Source organism: Nelumbo nucifera, chromosome 2 (genome assembly GCF_055504915.1).
Source record: "Nelumbo nucifera cultivar China Antique chromosome 2, China Antique-T2T, whole genome shotgun sequence".
Lineage (NCBI taxonomy): Eukaryota > Viridiplantae > Streptophyta > Magnoliopsida > Proteales > Nelumbonaceae > Nelumbo > Nelumbo nucifera.
Genome location: NC_142650.1, coordinates 22,981,578 through 22,996,150, shown reverse-complemented (window position 1 = coordinate 22,996,150; position 14,573 = coordinate 22,981,578). Strand labels below are relative to the sequence as shown.

Sequence of the window (14,573 nt, the reverse complement as noted above, 5' to 3'; positions counted from 1 at the left end):
AACAGTAGCATAAGGATGGCATGATTATATATTGTTAATTAGACATTAGAACAGAGAATGTTCAAGTGGGAGTTTGAGATTGAGTAAGAATCTTCTCCCAGACAGCCCAAGATACAATTACTCACACCAACCTCATAATGCCTCCCAGCCAGACATCAGAAATTTTTTCCTTACTTTGTGTTGTTATTCATACGGAGATGTTCTCTATACACGGTGGGATAGGGTTGTGAAGTTGGTGTGAGGTGTGCTTTGTGAGGAGCAAATTCTGACTTATTCATTGATTGGCCCAGCCTATTTTTGGTTAGTTTTATTGGACAAGATTTTAGGCCTGCAGGTTATAGCTCATGCCCAACTTTTTTCAGTCCAATTTCGGACTTTCTGAAAAAATCCTGCCCAATTCTGAGTACGACTTGCTAATGCTTTATATAATAAAAAATATTTTATATAATAAAAAATATATAATACATATTTTTTCTTTGCTCCTCTTTTTTTTTTTTTCAAGCCAAAGTGATATCTTTCAATATTTTTGGATTATGAGATTGTTCAATATATGTAAATTAGTTTTAGTGTTGAATAAAAATAAAAAAGAATCATGGAAACCCCTCACCTACATGGTTGGGCTTCGGACTTTATATCATTCAGCCACACCTTGGGAACATGTATATTAAATTCATAGGAAGATGTTCTTAAAATGTGATAAGATTCCCACACTTGCAGGGTGTGTTCACAGTTTTCGCTTGCAAAGAATCCCATCGCATTTCATGAAAATCTTTCAATAAGTTTCATTTGCACAGATGTAAATGCATGAGAGTGCAGAAGGCCAAGCATAAACTCTAGTGTACTTTTGCTTCAGTTTTGATTTCTTATTTGTTTGTGATATGTTCCATTTTAAATGAAAGAGAAGTAGGGGAGGGTTATCTGCCTTGGAGTAAGGTAGGATGCAAGACGATGAATAACTTACTTATATAAAAAGGAATTGAGGTAAGAGGAAAGTGGTGCAAGATGCCAAAATTTATACCTGCCACTAAGTGCAAAAGAGACAAAAAGGCATAATATATTTTTATATCAATTAAGAATGCAAATCATAATCACAAACAAATAAAAGCAAAACTACAGTAGGTATAAATTTTGCACCCAATGAAAATTTGCACTGTAACCAATCGCAGTCTAAAAGTTTTTTTTTAGGCTCCGTTTGTTTGTGATACAAATGCTAAACCGAGGTATTTATGTATCTCGGTTCATATTTGTGAGTGTTTGTTTAATATGTAAAAAAGTAATGATTATTAGATCAAAAATGTATTTTCTGACACTTTTGTTTTTTGAGAAGAGAACATTATTATACTTATTTTTTAAATATAATTTTGTGTTCTTTTGATAATTAACTTTTGACCAAAAGTTAAGGCATTGGAGCATAAGTAGATCTGGCAAAAAGTTGACCTAATCTGTGAACCCGACCCAACCCAACCCAAAAAAACAGGTTAGGGTCTCATATTTGCTACCCGAATGTGAAAATGACCCGACCTGACCCAACCCGAAAAAACTGGGTTGGGTTGGGTTGGGTCATGGGTCAACCCGTTGACCCGATTGTCAAGTCTAATTGGGATTATTTATGCATTGTTAGAAGTTTCCACTATTTAATTTTTTCTATTTAGTCTTTACTTTTTGTTGTTTACTCTTTAAATTGTTAAATGTTCAAGTTTTTTATTTTATATTTGGAATTTTAAGGTTAATTCTTTTAATTTTGACATTTTTCATTTATATTTTTTATTTTTTTAAATTTCAATTATTTTTTGGGATGACCCGAATTGACCCATGGGTCAACCCTAACCCGAATATTTAGGGTTAGGGTCTAACATTTGACAATCCAACCCGACCCGAAATCAACACAAAGCACTTTGACCCAACCCGAACCCGACCCTCCCAAACCAATTGCCAAGTCTAAGCATAAAGATAGTTGGAGCATTTAATGATGGACCCACACTTTGCACCGATTTCAAACAAACAAGATGAGTGCAAAAATGATTTCTAATGTGAACTTTGTTTTCATTCATGAACCAAAAAAAGGGTAAAGTGTACACATTTGCGTTTGCATTGCAACCAAATGCAGCCTTAATAATGATGATGATGCATGCAAAAGTTGAAATACTTGAAAAAAATCCTAAGGCTGTTTGGTTACAATGTAAATAAATTTGCACATATGTAAAATCATGGCAGTGCAATGTGCAAATGATTTGAATGAAAATTTTGACTTATTTTTGTTTCAAATTTTAGCTTATTTTGTTTGATTACGATACAAATGAAATAAATTAAGACCTAAAGCAAAATAAAATAAAATCCAAAACAAAATTAAACAAAAAATTTTACATTTGCACTCTCATGCAAATGGCAATGCAACCAAACACAGCCCAATTAATAGTCTATCTTTAAATAAGGACAGGCTAACCTCTCTAATAATAGCAGTAGCAACTGACACCATATCTTCTCCTCAATCGAAATTCTCAAGCAGGAAGACTTCTCCTTCAAACATGTTGCTTGGTTTCTAGGCCTCCTGAACTGTCAAAAAATCAATAAAATGGACTGAAATATTGTGGATCCCATCTCATTAATCCAAAAGCATGTTGCTTCCTACTTTAATCACAATCAAATCATAGGACAAATCTAATTTACTTTCCCCAAGTCATAGGACAAATAAAAAAATCCAACCCAAAGAATTTTAGCTTTAGGACCTATTACATTGATGGATCATCAAATCCCATCCCCAAAATAAAAACCTATTTTAGTTTTTCAAGGGATTTAGAAAATCATATCCTAGGGCTTCTAATAGGGCCGTTAATAACGGTTGATATAGTTTAACAATATATATCGTGAGGTTTGAAAAAATTATTTAATATTTTTGTTTTAAATTTTATTTATATATACTTTGTTGACCTTTCAAAGCTTAAGTTGAATAAGTAAAACATAAAAGAACAGAAGTGTGTCCTTAACAGTTCATTAAATTTTCAAAACATGCCCTACGCTCTTTCTCTTCTTCTTCTTCCTTCCTCTCAATTCAATTTCAGCTTCGTAGCCCTCACAACCTCCCAAATAACTTTTTCACTAAAAAACAAAATAATAAGTCATTTAGTTCAACCACTTCATACTTAGATATGTAGTTGGTCTCAAAGAGGGATTCTGTGTATTTTAAAAGGAGTTAAAAATAATTTCTCTATTTTAATATTTATTATAAAATTTCTTTATATAAAACTTATGTATGTTCTCATTTGGTTTGTGTATAGTGATTGTGCTACTCTGCTAGAAAAAACCATGATGTGAATTTGGAAAATAGTTGCTGACCCCGAAGTTTGAATTGTCACTTGGATTCCTCTAAAGAGGAGGAGCAGGATAAAATTCACGTAACTGTTGGCTTTCCATGGTAAGGTCAGCAGACCTCATGTGCACCCTACTCTCTTCCCAACCCACGAGTCTCCTTTAATATATGTCAAGTAATACCTAGGGGTGAGCAAATGGGTTGGTTCTACCTAGAATTGGATGAAACTTACCTCAAACCAGCCTTGGCAAGGTCAGTTTTAATCAGTTTTTGAGTAGGGTACGTTGCAAATTCTTGGAACCAACACCCACTCAAGCCATACCTAGGGTCTAGGGATATACCTTACCTGAATTGACCTAGAGAACTGGCTTTGATTGGCCTTGAAGGAACCACCACCCACTCGCCACTCTTGTCCCCACAAAAATCCCTACCAATGAAGATAAGGTTCTCTCCATCCTGCAGGCGGGGATCCCCATTGCCCGTGATTTTTTTTTATTTTATAATGTTAAATTCATTTTATTTCTATTTTTATTTTTATTTTTATTTTAAAAAATTAAAAGTAAAATAGTTACAATTCATAATCCTATTGAAATGAATCCAGATATATTCAAACATATTCAACCATATTTTAAAAAAATATTAATTGACATACATAAACATACATACATACATATTCAACAACGGGCAGGGAGGAGTATACCACCGTGAATACCACTAGAGCTGGGGAAATATCGCCGGAGAGAAAAACTTGAGCGGTTGTTCGTTCAATTGCCGAAGGGAGCAATGGAACCCTAACAAACTTCTGAAATCTCCAAATGGTTTCATAAGCTCTTCGAACAAATTTTTGAAATCTCCAAGTGAGAATTGGACCCCTTTCGATCAACGGTTCTGTCCAATTTTAGTTTGTAATATAAATATATATGGACCATTTATATTTGGACCAATCCGTTCTGTCCAATAACACCTTTCAGTTGGACGGGGTCCAACCCGAAACTGGTTCATTGACACCCTTAACTACAACCAGCCAGGGCTAGGGGTGAGCAAAAAAAACCAAAAAAATCGAACCAAAAAAACCAGCGGTTAATCCAACCGACCGGTATACATATATTTCTATATATTTTATATATATTTATGTATATTATATATTTTTATATATTATAAATTAATAACTATACATTATATATAAATATATATATATAATATGTGATATATTATTTATTATTTAAAATGTAATATTTTATACTTTTATAATTTTTCATTATATATTTATAATAAATATTGTAAAAATTAAAAAACAGAAAAACCGACAACTAATTGATAGATTTCGGTTACCAGTTTTCCAAAAACTGATACTACCGGTTTGATTACAAAATGAGCCCCCACCCCCTAACCAGGGCCTTATCAACTAAGCTAATTGTCACCTTTTGAAAGCATTAGCAAATGGAGTCAAATCTACAATTTAGGGGGCATTCCACGATGTGAGTGCTTTTGTTTCGCCATGAGAGCAAAAATAAGGCACTCATGTTTGGATTTTAACCTAAAGACATTTGAAAAATAATTAGTCCATATATATATATATATATATATATATATATATATATGCAAGAAATGATCAACACCTCTAGGATATCAAACCGCATCCTCATAAGCTTCTAAGCAAATTGAATTAGTTTCTATTACACTATAATGCACTTGTCAATGATGATTCAAAATATGTTGCCTCGTCCAACGTGAACCGTTAAGACTTTCATGCTTCTTATAAATTATATGTGATGGAAGGTAAGTCCCATCTCCCTCCTATAATTTACTTTTGTGTTTTCTACATGTTATAGGCAAGTTTCTTGTCAATTTTGAGCATTTACAGTTGGCATCAAAGCCTTCCGGTCTCTGACATGTACAAAACCATAGTTCGGTTACGTTCTATGCATATTATGTTGAGACTTTGTTTGATTTCAAAAATTGTGTTTTAAGCATTTTCGAACCTGAAAACAAGTAAAAAGTATGCTAAATGTGTTTGTTTTGTTTTTAAGGCTGTATTTGGTTGCAATGCAAATAAATTTGTACTGATGCAAAACTATGACAGTACAAATGATTTGAATATAAATTCTGACCTATTTTGGTTTTAAATTTTAGCTTATTTTGTTTGATTGCAATACAAATGAAGCAAATTAAGACATGAAGGAGAATAAAGTAAAATCCAGAACAAAATTAAGTTTATATACACTAAAACCAACAATTCAATTATAAATACTTAGAGAGGTAATTTTATGCAGTGGGGAGGGTTGGGTTTGCTTAATTCCATATACCTACATGAATATAGTAAAATCCTGAAATTGCCATCCATAAGGAGGTGATCTTGTATGGAGGTGAAAGGCCCCAAACATGGGAGTGGCCACCACCACATTTTTATGATTGCACTCTATCCAAACATTAACATTATGCAATAAAGCAAGTTTCCTTTTCTAGTGCCTTTTTATCCCCAGTGTGCTTGTATGGTTTTGATTTTCCTTAGCTATAAATCCATTGAGAATTGTCGACTTGAGTTAACCTTATACTCAAGTCTTAATAGAGTAGTGAGGCTTGCTGTTTGTGGAACAAGAAGAGCGTCACACAACTTTGGCTTTAGCATAGTAAAGTGACAAGACACAAAGATTTGATTCATTTCCTGTAAATGGCACTTACAATTTTTTTTATTCATCTAGCTTTAATTAATATTTCATAGAAGTACAGATTTAGAGCCATGGAGAATTATGGATGGGGGTTACAACAGACTTCACTTGGAGATACTTGTCAAGGCTGTTTAATCCGTTGTCCCTTCCAAACCCACTCATCTTATACCCACCATAAGGACAATCATTGTCAAAGGCAAAGTAGCAATTGATCCAAATGATGCCAGCACGAATCGATCTTGAGACCCTGTTGGCCAGATTCAAGTCCTTGGTCACAATTCCTGCCGCCAGGCCATATCTTGTGTTGTTGGCTCTCTCAATTGCTTCCTCAACACTCCTAAAATATTACAATGCATATCAGAAGAGTTAATCCAGTATTATGTTACTACCTGACCAACAAAGATTTTCTATATATGCTTTCTGAAGAATGGGAAATTGAATAGAAGATATTCATTGTAAAGCATATTCTCTAATTCTAAGATTAAAGAAAGAAAAGGCCATTACCCAGTGTTATCTGGGGTCTTGGGAGGGGGTGGATTGGATGGGGCTGCTTTTCGGTTAGACTCAAACCCATGTTCTCCCGCTTGGCAGCCCAAGGTTTTAACATTACACCAGTAATGGCCCCCATAGGTTCTTATTCTAAGATATTTATGCAAATTCTTCAATTGGATCGAGAAAATTAAACTTACTCGAACTTCATGAGAGACATCACAGGTCCAAATATTTCATCCTTTACTACCAGCATATCCTCCTGGCAATGTCATTCAAAATGACAAAAGAAAAAACCCATTGTTGTTAAATTTTCTTTTAGGATCTCACTTTGCAAACAATGGAATGATGGAATACAAAAGTCATAATGAATAACATTACTATACACATGTGAGAGCCGAGATGGTGTACCTTGACGTCTGTGAAGATTGTGGGCTCAATATAGTAGCCCTTCTCACAGCAGGGTTTACCGCCAGTCAACAAGGTGGCTCCCTCCCTCTTGCCATGCTCAATATAGGAAAGGATTTTATCAAATTGTGTCTTATCAACCTGCACCAAAGAGGAAATTATACACGCTGAATTTTTGGCACTACCTCATCAATATTGCTAACCACATTCATCATTGATTCATGGGATTCAATATTTCACAGCGATAATGGGGAACAGAGAAGAAATAAACTGAATTGGCTAGCCATTATGTTAAAACCAGCTCACTATTATCAGAGACTATGCTGTCTCCTTTGTAGTGGCTCGAGGTGTTTTCTCCTTTGGAGGCGGATGCTTTATCACTACTGGAGGCTCTTAAATTGGCTGTTTCTCTCCATCTTCATCATGTGTTTGTCTAAGGGGATGCTCAAGTTGTTGTTAAAGCCCTGTTGGAGGATTCTTCACTTCCTCCATGTATTATCAACATAACGTGGATAGCAGGGTTCACTTTAGCAGAAGAGGCAAATAATGGAATGGGTTCCATTATTGCAAGTACATTTTCTCAGCAGAGCTTTGCACAATACTCAGATTACAATGATCTTAACTCAACTGACACCTACATCTTGAGAGTTAACATCTAATGAACCAGGGCTGTTTTAGCATTGATCTGGAAATAGTAGCATAATAAAAAAAAAAAAAAAAAGAAGCTAGAGCAGGGTCCTTGTCATTGATCCCTCCAGTTTGTTGGAAGGATGAGAGCATATACTGTTTGTTATGGATCTATTTGAATATATTTTTCATATGATAGACTAGCAAAACAAAATTCTATCATCACTTCTAAAGGTCTTCTTGCAACATTGTTTTACCCTACTGGGAAGAAATTATTCTCATGATATAGCTTTACATTTACATTGCTATTTAGGGAATTTTCAGATATAAAGGGCATGTTTGATGAGGACAGATGCTCATGGTATAAACGTTCATTGGAAAGTAATTAAATAAATGGGAAACAACAACAAATTTACCTGAGGTCCCTGCTGAGAACGAGGATCAAATGGATCCCCAACCACCCAAGTTTTTGCCTTTGCTGCTGCCTTCCTCACAAATTCATCATAAATCCCTTCCTGAACATAAACACGAGAACCCGCTACACAAATTTCTCCCTGAATTTCAATCCAATTATCAGAGTTACACTACCAAACTAAATAAAACAATTGTAAATAAGTAAAAAAAAAAAAAGAAAAAAACTTTGCCTTGTTATAAAGAATGCCGAGGAGAGCAAGATTAACAGCTGAGTCCACATCAGCATCATTAAAAATTATAAGTGGAGATTTCCCACCCAGTTCAAGTGAAACAGGCTTTAAATTGCTTTGTGCCGCAGCCTGCATAACTAACCGTCCAACTTCTGTGGACCCTGTAAAACTAACCTGACAAGTGATAAAAACGGCAAGTTAAATAGGGATTGTTAGTTGGATATCGATGTCCATACTATTTACATAATGAAATAGGGATTACCATATCAATGTCCATATGAGAACTAATGGCAGCACCAGCCGTGGAGCCATATCCAGTAACAACATTGAGTACTCCATCGGGTATTCCTGCCTGAGAGTTGGAGGAAGAGAAAAGAAAGAACATTAGATGGGTTATTTGAAAAATAATTCATGTAGTAAGAAAACTAGCACCCAGTTATGTTTATTTTATATTAATCAATCACTGACAAATAGGCATTGTAAGTTGAAGTCTACCAGCTTAGCAAGATGGGCATAGTACAAAGCTGAAAGTGGTGTCTGTTCGGCAGGCTTGACTATCATAGTGCACCCGGCCGCCAAGGCAGGGGCAACCTTCATGAAGAACATGGTAGAGGGAAAGTTCCATGGGATGATATGACCTACAACACCAATGGGCTCACGCAGTGTGTAGGCTTGAAACGGCCTTGACATCTTCAACATCTGACCATGGATTTTATCTGCGGCGCCTGCATAATAACGAATCATATTTGCTACTGATGGGATGTCTACGGCCTTCCCTGAAGTAAACAACTTCCCAGCATCTATGGCATCAATGGCAGCCAATTCTTCTATACTTTCATCTATTAAGTCTGCAAATTTCATCATTATCCTTCCCCTTTCCTGGTCATAGAGAAAAAAAAAATAAGCAGAGATCATTGACAAAATTAAGCTAATCACCATGTGTCATGAGATCGGCACTGGTAACAAGACCGTGTTTGGGATTGCTTCTTGGCCTAAACGGGTTTTTTGAAAAAAGCCACTTTTTAGGGGTGCAACTTAGCGGAACCAGCCTGAGCCCAGCCCACAATTTTACATCGGCTAGGCTTGGATTTTCAATTCTTACGATGGACCTGGGTCCAAAATTTTGGAATTTTTATTTTTAGAGTTGGACATGAGCTTTGCTCTTAGGCAGCCTGACCCCAACCCAACTATATTACATACATACATAGCCCGAGTCCAAACCCAAACCCAACCTGAGCCCAACTTAGAACTTAACCCGAGCCCAAACCCAATCCAAGTGCATCAAATTCCGCTCCATAGTCAAGATGCTATGCCCCATCCTCGATGACAGCAGGTTTGGGGTGGGGCACCCACTCCCCGTCTATGACAGGGAATCCTTGAATTTTTCCCGCCACGAGGCAACCACCTAAAAATAATCTAATTGGTGGATATTTTACAAAAATGGATTATGAGAATTTGGGAGTATTTTAAAAATTGAATTATGAAATTTGGGAGTACATTAGAAATGGAATGGGATCCTCGGATTTTAAGAATTGTTAGAAATATTTTACAAATAAGAATTGTTATCCAAAAAACAGACTTTAAGAATTTGGAAAAAAAACTTAGAGATATTTTAAAAATTAATATTAAATCTAGGGATATTTTATTAATTTACCATCGGGTTTGAGGAATTATATGCAAACCATGCTCCCGCCCAAGGTTCAAAATATCATCACATATCGGGTGATACGTATTGTATCGGAGTCTTCCCAATACCCCTAGAGGGGGTGTTTGAAGTCAACGAGTGGTTTAGGGGGTAGACCGGCCCCTCTGAACCAGATCCAAAAACAAAAATAAAATAATACCGGTACAGGCCGATACGCCCCCCCTATGTCGATATTTTGAACCTTGCTCCCGCCCCATCCCCATTTCGGGGCAAAAATATTCTCCCCATCCCCGCCCCTTCCCTGTTTAAGATCAGGGAAAGCTCACCCATTCGGGGCGAGGTAGGGCGGGGCCCCACAAGGACTCACGTTGGACAGATCAGGCTTGTCCTTGAACTTGCTCATTTTGGGCTTAACAGAGCAAGTCCAGCCTAGGTTAAGCTTAAACCCAGCCCAGCCTGCCCAACTTTTTGAAAGAAAGCACTTATTTTAGAGATTGGTTGGTCACACTAGTTTGAAAAAATTAAATGGTTTTTTCTCCTTTTTTTCTTATTTTTTCAATTGTCCTTTTTTATGCAAAAAGTCCATTTAAAGGTTGTTTTTCATCCAACGGTTTTTTTGACTGGATTTTGCTTTTCCAACGTGAAAAGCAATCTAAAGGCCATAATTTTTGAATCATTTAAATGTTGTTTTATATTTAGGGAAAATTTCTGATACTTTAGGCCTAATGCCACTTTGGTCCCCATACTTTAAAATATTATAATTCAGTACATGAACTTTCAAAATGTATCAACCGAGTGCCCACTGTTAATCAGTTGTTAAATGGTATTTGAAAAAGACAAATACTCTTTGAGTGTCATCTAATTTTTATTTTCTTTATAAAAGATCTAAATATTAACAAAAAGATTAACAATCCTAAATTATTTTCTCTTTTATTCAAAAAAAGTTGGGGTCCTATATACCCATTGAGATATTGAATTGTTCAATTTTAAAATTTGAGATTTCCTACTTTTTTTTCTATGTATTGCTGTAATTCTGGGCAGGTAGCGTGTGGGTAGAGAGTAGTGGGCAGGAAATCGGATTTGCTGTCTAACAAATAAAAGCTCCGCAATTCCGCGGGAAGGGAAGGGTCTAGTTAGCTGGCGCGCCTGTTTTTTCAACAAGGGAAAATCTATGATACTTTAAACCTCAAAGATTGCAATCCAACGGTTTTAGCATGGTGAAGTGTGAAGACCGAAGACTCAGGTCTATTCTATTGGATCAGTTCCCTCTATAAGGTCAAGGCCAAGTAGTGGCCTGAACCATCAGAAGTCAGAACAAATAAAGGAACAGAAAAGCACTCACGAAGCCAGTCATTCGAGGCCATTGTCCTTGGTCGAAAGCTTCTCTGGCAACCTTGACCGCCAGGTCCACGTCTGCTTTGTCTCCTTCTGCAACCCGAGCTATTACTTCGCCGTTTCGCGGATCAATCGTCTCAAACGTTTTTCCTGTTTATTCATCACAACATGACAAACCAAACATCATCATTCATCACACTAACTTACAAATTATATATGGATGCAATAAATTTTCCTTCCACTCTACCATGGTCCCCACCACTTGTTCCGTATGGATGTATTCTCGGTTTTCTGTTATTTTATTTCAATCGCTACAGTTGGTAGAGCCTGGAAGGCCCACATCTAACGTTCGATGGGAATCCATCTATCATGTACCATCGTGGTCGTTAAGGTTGACAAGATTGTCAAGTCTAATTGAGATTATTTATGCATTTATTCTTTAATTTTTTTTATTTAATCTTTACTTTTTATTGTTTATTCTTTAAATTATTAAATATTCAGGTTTTTATTTTACATTTAAAATTTTATTTTTTTTTACCTTTTAAAATTTTAATTATTTTTTAGGATGATCCGAGTTGACCCATGAATCAACCCTAATATGAACATTTAGGATTAGGGTCTATTTGACAACCCAACCCGAAATACCATGACTCAACCCGAATCCGACTCACACAACCCGATTGCCAGGTCTAGGTGTGGCAAATTATTGAGTCTATTGACCATTGACCAAGCTATCTCCACTGTTCAACGAAAGAGAGCTCTGACTCTCTGTTAGGACCGGTTCGGAACCGAGCCGGTACTCTGTCGTCGATGTCGAGTTCGCTTTCGTTAGCCGATGATCCAGTAGCTGAGTTGGTAACTCAGCATCCCTCCGAAGTCCGAATACGGAGGCGCAGGATCAAATCCGCCGAACCCGAACCTAACGTGCACCCTACCTCTGTAGTCTGTAGACTCTATACTCTGTAGAGGGTAATTGTCCCCATTCTCCACCCTGCCAACCCTGTTCCCCTTGAGTCCACCTTAATCTAACTATTGAGTCAGCTTTAATGAAATTTTTGTTTTCATCGGAAGAATTAGAACAGGCACTGAGTGGGCGCCTGGCTCCAGAGGTGATTCCTACATTCAAGAAAATTCGATTTCTTTCGGTTCCGATCGATTTTGACGTCGTATGGACGAAAATTATTTCACACTGAAATACTTCAGCTTTCTTCTTCTTTTCGGCTCACTCTATGGCAAGCCAAAGGACCTTCTCTCTGAAAAAGGGTTCTACCTTACGGGAGGATGAAAGGTAATTCCACATCTCGGAAAATAGGCTCAGTTTGGAAGGAGTATAAATACAAAAATCCCTATTTTCTATGTATTTACATTGTACATATTTGCATTTGTACTCCATGGTCTTAATTTATTGCCAGAAAACATAATTACTTCATTATTTAACAATTAACAAGAAAGAGGAGCTACGATAATCATCAAAGTTAAGAACAGAAATAGTGATTTGCGATTTAATGATGATTATCGTAGCTTTAAACATATCTCGCAATAAAAAAATAAATAAATAAAAAGCTAATCTCCAATATTTCGGAAAGATACCAAAAGTTAAACAATCATAATAGAAATCATATATACATCGCAAAATCAAGTTCAGTAGTCGAAAAGCATCAGCTATGTACAGACTTGTAAAACATAAACGGCGGAGAGGTAAAGAAATGAAAGAAATGAGAACCTGAAATGGAGTCGACGAATTCCCCGTTGATGAACAGCTTCGTGAACTTGATTTTCGGGATCTTGATGGGATTCTCCGAGTGGCCGTTGCTCTGGATCGTCATCCTTCTCTGTCTCTCCTTCGGACCTACTCTAAGGAAGAAGAGCCGCCGAGTCGAATTCCCCGTTTTGTTGTTTAACGCAGTGGAGTCACTACTTTATAGGGGCAGAGACTCAGAGAGGTGCTCCACGAATGACAGGATACTACCGTCGTGTATTGGGATGAGAAGGAGATGTTCCCAATGCGCGGCTGTAGTGTCTTGCTGGTTGATGTGGGAACAGTTTTGTGGACATAGATCTGAGCTCCATAACCATAGGGTCCACCCCTGGCGTGTTCATCCGTGATTGGTTTTGTGGAGCTTGATTCACACACTTGTTCGCAGCAGATCCCAACGCTTTCCATGTGCTCAGTGTAAAGTCAACTCATGTCCATCCATCCATGCATTAGAGTGGATCCATATAATGAGATCCGTAAAATTTGATTCGATCTTCCTTTTAAGGTATGGACTTTATAGGATCCAAGCCCGATAAAGCGAATACGGGTTCTAGACTTCTAGAGTTGAGGAGCTCTCTGTGAGTAAAAGGTGCCCGAGAACTCAGGAAAGCCTTTTCGGCATAGTTCAAAAGGAAAGGGAGTCCATTCGGAGTTACATCAAGCGGTTCAACGACGCTTGTTTACAAATACCCGACCTGGATCCTGCAGTTCGCCTCACCGCAGCCAAGTGAGGTATCACCCACAAAGATTTCAAGTGGCACGTAGTTGCCAATCAACCCAAGACCGTGACTAAGTTCCTCAAGCTCGCAAACCGGTTCATAGGGATAGAGGAGGAAATCTACCAGAAGGGCGAGCAGGCCCTTGAGAAAAGGAAGAGGGAACTAGAGACCCCATCTCAGGGAGACAACAGGAAGAAGAAGGACCAAGCTCGAGGGGCAAAGCCAAATCAGCCTTTCCGAGCTCTAGCAGTAGAAAAGGACTATACACCCCTCAACGCGAAACGGGCCGAGATCCTCATGGCAATCAAGGACTTTCCGTACGTGAAGTGGCCACCTCGACTGAAGGCGAACCCTAATGTTAGAAATAAAAATCCGTACTGTAGCTTTCATAAAGATCATGGTCATAGCACCGAAAGTTGTAAAAATCTCTGCGATGAGATAGAAGAACTCATCTGTCGTGGATATTTGCGAAATTTTGTACAAAGTAATAATAAAAATAATAATAAAGCAGGTCAGCAAGGGGAGTAGAGTAGAGATGCTCCCGAGTCCAGCAGACAAGCGGAACAGCCGCAGAAGCAGCCCCCGAAGAGAGACCAGTTCGGGGGACCATCCACGTCATAGTTCGAGGCTCGATTGTGGCGGGTTGTACCTCAGTTGGAGCTCGCAAAGCCGCCAGGGAAGAGCAGAACCCCCCAAAGCGGCCAAGGTTGGAAGACCCCATCTACTTCACAGAAGATGACGCGTGCAGGGTTCACTACCCCCATGATGGTGCACTCATCATAAATGTGAAGATCAACGACTTCGAAGTCAGGCGCGTCCTCGTCAACTCAGGCAGCTCGACGGACATCCTCTTCAAAGCAGCCTTCGACTAACTGCAGCTCCAGGAAAGCGACCTAAAGCCCGCGAACACTCCCCTAGTAGGCTTCAGCGGAGAGGAAGTCAGGCCCTTGGGAAGGAAGGATTACAGTACCCGT

The 14,573-nt window shown here is 37.8% G+C and overlaps 1 protein-coding gene across 1 annotated transcript; it reads right to left on the bottom strand.

Annotated features, from left to right (window-relative positions):
• Positions 1-5,938: 5,938 nt before the first annotated feature.
• On the bottom strand, positions 5,939-13,034 carry LOC104595225 (aldehyde dehydrogenase family 2 member C4-like). The gene is made up of 9 exons (XM_010255845.3): positions 12,848-13,034; positions 11,132-11,274; positions 8,640-9,023; positions 8,407-8,496; positions 8,145-8,318; positions 7,917-8,054; positions 6,877-7,014; positions 6,666-6,727; positions 5,939-6,313 (listed from the first exon to the last, which is right to left on the bottom strand). The coding sequence occupies exons 1-9, from the start codon at positions 12,948-12,950 to the stop codon at positions 6,040-6,042; spliced, it is 1,506 nt and encodes a 501-aa protein (XP_010254147.1). The 5' UTR covers positions 12,951-13,034; the 3' UTR covers positions 5,939-6,039.
• Between the last annotated feature and the right edge of the window lie 1,539 nt (positions 13,035-14,573).

What these genes read in the sequence shown, in the direction of transcription:
- LOC104595225 (XM_010255845.3), bottom strand. Translation starts at nt 12,950, where the DNA reads ATGACGATCCAGAGCAACGGCCACTCGGAGAATCCCATCAAGATCCCG. An exon ending in GGCCTCGAATGACTGGCTTC is followed by an intron (nt 9,024 to 11,131) that starts GTGAGTGCTTTT and finishes CTCTATGACCAG; the next exon opens with GAAAGGGGAAGGATAATGAT. An exon ending in ATGCCCATCTTGCTAAGCTG is followed by an intron (nt 8,497 to 8,639) that starts GTAGACTTCAAC and finishes TCCAACTCTCAG; the next exon opens with GCAGGAATACCCGATGGAGT.